Source organism: Eucalyptus grandis, chromosome 1 (assembly GCF_016545825.1).
Source record: "Eucalyptus grandis isolate ANBG69807.140 chromosome 1, ASM1654582v1, whole genome shotgun sequence".
Lineage (NCBI taxonomy): Eukaryota > Viridiplantae > Streptophyta > Magnoliopsida > Myrtales > Myrtaceae > Eucalyptus > Eucalyptus grandis.
In genome coordinates this window covers 53,636,897-53,644,886 of record NC_052612.1, presented here as the reverse complement: position 1 = coordinate 53,644,886, position 7,990 = coordinate 53,636,897, and the positions used below count along the sequence as shown (strand labels likewise).

The 7,990-nt window shown below is 37.9% G+C and overlaps 1 protein-coding gene across 1 annotated transcript; it reads left to right on the top strand.

Moving 5' to 3' along the window:
- The first annotated feature begins 811 nt into the window (after positions 1 to 811).
- Positions 812 to 1,800, top strand: LOC104450503 (norbelladine synthase). The gene is made up of 2 exons (XM_010065097.3): positions 812 to 1,064; positions 1,343 to 1,800. The coding sequence occupies exons 1-2, from the start codon at positions 881 to 883 to the stop codon at positions 1,621 to 1,623; spliced, it is 465 nt and encodes a 154-aa protein (XP_010063399.1). The 5' UTR covers positions 812 to 880; the 3' UTR covers positions 1,624 to 1,800.
- Positions 1,801 to 7,990: the final 6,190 nt, after the last annotated feature.

Sequence of the window (7,990 nt, the reverse complement as noted above, 5' to 3'; positions counted from 1 at the left end):
AGCGGCTTATTTATTTCTCGCAAAATAAATCATTTAAAACATATTTTCTAATGATGGTCTATCATTTGAATTCATTAGTAATAATAAATTTATTAACTACAATTTATGTCTTAAATATTTTCTTGTATGATAAAAATATTTTTCATTCTTTCAATTTTATAAATGATATGAGCAATCATTTTAGGAAACCTTTTATTTCAAATCATTTATTTTTTGTGATACAATCTCTCAAAAACGATTGCCTATATTGCTCAGAATATAGCAAAGGACCTAATGAAGACGATATTGAAGAAGGAAAGTCCCCATTCCAATTTCCAGTTGAGATCAAAGGCGTGAAGCACAAGCTTGCACCAGCTAAGAAGAACACGAAAATGTACCAGTGGATGTTTTTTCTTTCTCGGTTCTTGTTCATAGTCATGCATTTGATATGTACTTGGGACTTTGGTATGAAAATTCTAAGTTTGCCTTGATGTCTTTGGATCTGATCGGCAACTTTCCTTGATAAAATCCCAACAATTTTTCAGGTTTTAGTTTTTTTTTTTTTTCTAATTTCAAAATCAAAACTTCTTTTTCATGCAAAGCATGAAAAATGCCTAGTCACGTTAGGCGCAAGTGTCGTGTGGAATTGATCATTCTCAATCCCGTAAACACGTGGCAATGGGTCGTGTTTGATGTGCCCTCGCTTATCCGGCCAACGGGCTCCTTCCTCCGTGTTTTGAGAGTGAATGAAGAAGCAAAAAAGGGAACCACTTCCCCGACCGTTCTATATATACATGTGCCGCCCCCCTACTCCAACCCACACATAACGCATCCATCCCATCCTCCACACCACACACGCATAAACTCGTCGTCGGTTAGAGAGAGAGAGAGAGAGAGAGAGATGTCTGGGCAGGTGTCGTACGAGACAGAAGTGAAGGCGGGAGCAGCCAAAGTATGGGAGCTGTATGGCACCACCAAGATGGCCCTGCTGGCCAAGGAGGCCCTCCCCGACACCATCATCGGACTTGACATCCTGGAAGGCCAGGGTGCCGTCGGCACCATCATCAAGATCACTTTGGCCGGAGGTACGTGATCTTATATGTGTAAATGTGTTTAGAAAAAAGATTGCGTGACAGTCTTTAATCTACCATGAGAATAACAGTCCATTCTAAACAACAAAAAATCAATTAATAAATAATCATAAATTATTGTGAGACCCATTTTTTCAAAAATTTGTGATTCATAACAAATCATTATTCTTACAGTACCTCAGAAATTGTTATACTAGCAAAACCATTTTCTAAGTGACGCAACAATCATCAATTGCACTTATTTATTCCCCATCTTCCTTTTGTCATGACAGGTTTCTCCTATAAAGAGAAGTTCACCAAGGTGGACCACGAAAACCGTGTGAAAGAAACTGAGGCGATCGAAGGCGGGTTCCTAAATATGGGACTCTCCCTGTATCGATTGCGATTAGAAGTGATAGGCAAGGACGAGAACTCGTGCATGATCAAGTCCACCATTGAGTATGAAATCGCCAATGGGGCTTCCTTTGATGTCTCCCTCATCTCAGTGAAGCTGTTTGCAGATATCGCTGAAGTTGTTAAGAAACAACTCACCACCTTGGCCGGCGCCAACTAAGCACCTACGACAAAGTTACTATCATCTATTCAGTGGTCGGTTGAACCGAGAGTATTATAAATCAATAAATCCTTGTTGTCTTTTCTTTTTTTGTGTACAACGGGAGAGTTATTCCCAAGGGATTTTCAACTAAAAGTTAGCTGTATTGAATTCCAAGCTTTGATATTGGTTTCTACATCATGGTCAACCCAGTCGAGTAGATATGCTTGCAAATTGTAACAAGGAAATAAAGGAAAGAGACGCCGACCTGCTCTGCAAAGCTGAGGACGTGCATGCACTCACAACGAGTGGGGCAGGAGATGGAAACACGACCTAGTTTTCCACATGTGCCGACGAGGAGAGCCGGACCGGCGGTTTTTGTCGTTTAACTTAATAGTGCATGCAACGCGGACAAAGGGATCGGCGGTTTTGTCAGTTGACTTAATAACGCATGTGACAAGAACAAGGGGTTTTGTCGTTTAACTTAGAGGGGCGATCCTCCGAAGTGGTTGGGACCGGTCCTTGGAAATATTCCGCAAAGCCCCGCTAAGATAATGATGGGGTCATTTTTAGAGATAACAGTTAGATTCTGAATCACAAGTCTTCCTTGGCAAGTTCATAAAGACGCAGAGTTCATCATTAAGGAGTAGATTTAGCAAATTTCCTGTTCAAGAAAGGAGCAAAGAATCCCCCATAAATTATATGAAAAGAAAAAGGGAAGCAATAATGTTCTTTTACTGTATTTGATCACAAAACAATAATTAGGACTTGATAAAATAAGTTAGCATAGAAGATGTGAGAAATTGTAATTATCCATCTTTGGTTTGGTAAATCATCCGATATCATGTCAGATATAATCAAATGATGGGAAACCTACCCATACGCACTCGAGAAGACATGTAATGTAATTGGGCATATTATCATATATCGATGAGTAGGGGTGAGCACAGTTCCCGGGTAGAACCGAGAACCGGAGAACCGCACCAGAGGGTCCAATTAGCTTCCCGGTTCCAAAGAGACCGGTTCCGGTCATAATTCCCAAAAAAAAAAAAAAAAAAAAAACCCTAGCTTCCCCCACGTGATTTTCCCCTCTGCCAATTCTTCCCCCTTCCCCTTTCTTTTTTTCTCTCTTTCTTTTCTCCCATTTTCCCTCCTCACGTCACTTCCTGCGCCCCCAACTTTTTCTTTTCTTCTCTCTCTCTCTCTTCTCTTTCCCCCTCTCTCGGCCGAAACCCCACCCCTTCTTCTTCTTCTTCTTCTTCTTCTTCTTCTTCTTCTTCTTCTTCTTCTTCTCTTCTTCCTTCCTTCCTCTTGCTGGCTGTTGCTTCACCCACCACCACACTACCGCCCCATGCCTTACTCACCACCACCTCTTGGCCACCGAACCACCACCACCCACCGCTCATCCGACGAGCCGTCTCGCTGTTGAGCCCGACGATCTGTCACGCCATCTACGGCGCCCCTCACCGTCGTGAGCCACCGCCGCCGTCCCCAAGCCACCGTCACCACCTCTTGCTGCCACTCACTCGGCCGTCCGAGCCGTCGTTGCTCCAAACCACCACCGCCTCCGCCAGAATCGAGCTCTTCCCCCCTTGGCCATGAGTTAAGCTGCAACCGCCATTGTCTTCACCGTGCCATTCGTGCTGTTGGAGAAAACTTCCTTATCTATTTTGAAGTTGACAAAACATTTCCATCAATCTAGTCTGAAAACTTATAGACTCTATTGTCAAAGTCTGAAGACCTCCAAACTCAAGATTTAAAGTACAGTTTCCAGACCAACGAAGAAAAGATTTATCCGATGAAGAAGACTTATCCAAATGCAAGTATATCTTTAAGGATTTGGTTCGTACGGTTGAAGAAGATCTCACAGCTGGAGATAGCATCTCATGATCAATTATTCTTATTGAAATCAATTTGAATAATTAGATCTGTTGATTGGCGAAGTATACTTTGAATGTTCTACTTATGGAAACCTAGATCCTGATTGTATGAGTGAGTAGCATTGGTGGGTTATCATCACATTCCTTAAATAACTCGAGATCTTCTTAATTGATTCTGTCCAACGGGTAGATTGAAAAAAATCCTTTGGAAGGTGCCAACAGTTATAATGGCATGGAGCAGTATATAAGGAGGATGCTTAAGTTATTCGAGTGTGTGCGTGAAAGAAAATTTTCAAAGTCTGAATCTTCTAGTTCTTTGTTGATTCACTCGCTGAGTTTAAGTTGTACTCAAAAGAGAGATTAAACACTTGTGAGACCTTAAGGAAGTGTAATAGAGTCTCTATACTATGGAATCAAAGATATGAGATTGTAAAATCCCTTTTGGTTTTTAGTGAAATCTAGCTAGTGGGCTGTCAGTACGGGAAAGTGGACGTAGGCTTAGTCTAAGCCGAACCACTATAAACCTTGTGTTTCAATTCTCTTTCCCTAAACTCTTTACTTTAATTCGCAATCTTATATAACGGTTTACAGTCTTTTACATCTTCAGTCTACTATTTTCATAAAAGTTGAATTAAGTTGTTAAGTCTTGCAAAAACTTCTTTAATACCTATTCACCCCTCTAGGTGTTCATACTAACATTATCAATTGGTATTAGAGCTTATGTGCTCATTTAATTGAAGTGTTTTTACTTCTAAGTTAAAGATCTATGACTAGTATGTTGGCTCTAGGTTTGGTTGAAGGCCAAAGCAACACCAAACCACCTTATTTCGATGGAAAGGAATATAGCATATAGAAAAACAAGATAAAGACATTTCTAAGATCAAAAGATCCTCTGGAATAGGATGTGGTAGAAAAAGTAATTATTCCTAAAGCTACATCAGTTACAGAAAGGGGAAAAGAAATTGCAGACGCTGGCAAGATGACTTAAGAAGAAATAACCAAGAGATAAGCTCTTGATGCTAAAGCAATTTACTCTTTATATTGTGCATTATTTCTTACTGAGTATAACAAAATATCTTCTTGTGAAACAGCCAAAGAAGTCTGGAATAGGCTGCAAATTACCTATGAAGGAACTGATCGAGTGAAAGAAACAAGGATCAATATTCTACTCGGACAGTATGAAGCCTTCAAGATGAAACCAGGAGAATCTATCACCGACATGTTTAGTCATTTTACAGAAATTGTAAATTGTCTAGAGTATCAAGGACAACCAATCTCAAGACCCATGAAGGTTAACAAATTGCGGCACGGACTCTCCAAAGACTGGAATCACATAAAGATTTCAATAAGGGAAACACAAAGGATCATGCCACTTTCTATAGACGAATTGGTTGGCACACTTCAGTCCTATGAAGTGGAGCAAATCAACGAGGAAGAAAATCTCAAAGGTAAGAAGTCAATTGATTTGAGATCTAATGATAATTCTGATGTTACAGATTCTGAAGATTTCAATAAGGGAAACCAAACAAAAAGGGAAGAAGATTCAATTAGAAGAAACAAAGCATTCAAAAGTTTCAAAACAAACCAAGTGAGGATGATGAAGCCAATAAAGAAGTGATCTGTTTTGAATGCAAGAAAAAAAGGGACACATCAGACCCAATTGTCCCGTGTTGAAGAAAAAGAAAGGAAAAGCTGAGAAATACAGAAAGGCTCTCAAGGCAGAGACATGGAGTAATACTAAATGCAAAGAAAGTGATGAAGATTATGCAAATAATTATCTAATGGTAAAATCAGAATCAGACTCAGACTCCGAAATAGATACAGACTCAGACTTAGATATTGAAACCGAGGTAAGTAATTTAAAAATCCCTACTAAAGTCTTGAAATACATTGATGAACTTTGTCTTAGTCTCAAAACCTCTCTCAAGAGGATTTCCGAGCTAAAAATGGAGAATTTTACACTAAAGCAACATGAAATTTTTTGGAAAGAAAAGCTTGAAAATTTATATAAAAGTTTTGTTACTTTAAAAGAAAATGCAAACTCTCTTTCAAAAGAAAATACATTTTTGAAAAATGACATTTCAAATATTTCAAAAAGGTTTTCAATAGGATCTGAGAAGTTAGAAAAGATTCTTTTAGTACAAAGACCTTACTTTAACAAATCAGGCTTGGAAATGATTTCTGAAACTATTCCTCTAATTGATTTTCCAAAAGTAAAGGAAAGAATCAAACAAATGCCTACACATTTTTTTTACAGAAATCATTTTCAAAAAGTTTTTGTAAAACCTGTTGGGCAAAGTGCTCTCAAATGTTCTAAGTGCAACAGCACATAACACTCGAGAAAAAATGTCCTATGGTTTGGAGACTTGTTAAGAATGAATGGGCAAAGACTGCTTATTGCACTAACTCCTCTGGAACCAAGAAAATGTGGGTACCAAAGAAAGCTTGAGTTTCTTTTTTAATTGCAGGTCACTATAAAAAAAAAATGTTAAATGGTATTTGGATAGTGGCTGTTCAAGGCATATGACTAGAGATTCAAGTTGTTTTGTAAAAATTATGCAAATAAATGGTGGAAAAATCTCTTTTGGTGAAAACAGCAAAGGAAGAATTGTTGGGTGTGGAACTATAAAAATTGGGAGTTTCACAATCAACAAAATTTCCATGGTGGAAGAACTCAATTACAATTTGCTCAACATCAGCCAATTGTGCGATACTGGATTCAAAATCAATTTTCAAGAAGGAATATGTTCGGGAACTAATAAAGATCTTTCACAATCTTTTACTAGACGAAGATATGAGAACATCTATCTTCTGGTTATAAAGCTAGAAAAATCTCAATGTCTAATTTCAATTCAAGATAAAGCAAATCTTTAGCATCGAAAGCTTGGCCATGTCAACATGAAGCAGATTGCCAAGATCTCTTCTAAGAACCTTGTTTGAGGGCTGCCTAACCTGAAGTTTCAAAAATCTAACTTATGCACACCATGTGTATTGGGAAAACAGGTTAGAAGTTCTTTTAAACCAATAAATCAGGTTTCTATTAATCATGTTTTGCAATTTCTTCATATGGATCTCTTTGAGCCAACCATAACTAAAAGATAAGCAGAAAGAGATATTGTCTAGTAACCGTGGATGATTATTCACAATTCACTTGGATTTACTTTTTGGCAAGTAGGTCTGAAATATTTTCTTACTATTCAAAGTTTGTTAAGAAAGTTCAGAACGAGAAAGGATATGTTATTTTAAGCATACGGATAGATCATGGAGGTGAGTTTGAAAATCAAGACTTTGCAAAATTTTGTAATGAATCAGGTTTTCAGTATATTTTCTCCTCTCCATACACACCAGAACATAATGGAGTTGTGGAAAGAAAGAATAAATTTTTGCAGGAGATGGCAAGAACTTTTTGAAAGAAAGTAGTATTTTCTCTCATTTTTTGACTGAAGCAGTTTCTACAGCATGTTATATTATTAATAGAGTCTTTTTAAAGCCTATTCTGGAGAAAACTTCTTATGAGTTATTCAAAGGAAAAAGAACCAATTGTTTCTTACTTTCATGTATTTGGTTGCAAATGTTTTATTTTGAAAAATGCAAATGATCGAACTAGTAAGTTTAAGGAGAAATCAGACGAAGGAATCTTCCTTGGATATTCAACCACTAGCAAAGCTTATATTCAACAAAAAGACTCAGTCTGTAGAAGAATCTACGAATGTCAAATTCCAAGACTCTCTGCAGAATCAACTGATTCAGACTCATCTTAAAGAATCTAAACCTACTCCAAACTCTACAAAGTCTACCTCCCCTGAAGCAGCTCAGACCTTTGAAAATCAACAACAGACGGAAACTGAAAAATCAACTGTAGAAGAAGATCAGCAAACTGTCACACCAACAAGTAACTAGAAGCACAAGTCTAATCATCCCAAAAAACTCATCATTGGTGATATTGACGAAGGGATTCGCACCAGATCCAAAAAACAAGAAGAGACTAGCGCCGCGGCACTTATTTCTGAAATAGAACCCAAGAGCATAAAAGAAGCTTTAGCTGACGAAAGCTGGATTGAAGTAATGCAAGAAAAACTCGGCATTAACGATGTATGGGATTTAACTCCTAAACCAAAAGGTAAATCAATTATTTGAGCTAAATGGGTTTTCAGGAACAAGTTGGTCGAAAAAGAAGTGATCAGGAACAAAGCAAGACTCGTGGCCAAAGGATATACGCAAGAAAAAGGGATATATTATGATGAAACCTACGCACCAGTAGCTAGGTTAGAAGCAATTAAATTATTACTTGCTTTTGTCTGTTATAAAAATTTTAGGTTATTCCAAATGGACGTCAAGAGTGCATTCCTAAATGGATTTATCCAAGAAGAAGTCTATGTGGAACAACCTCCTGGATTTGAAGATCCAAAGGAACCAGACTCAGTATTCGGACTGAAAAAAATGCTCTATATGGATTAAAGCAAGCACCTCGAGCTTGGTATGACAGATTAAGTAATTTTTTAATGCAA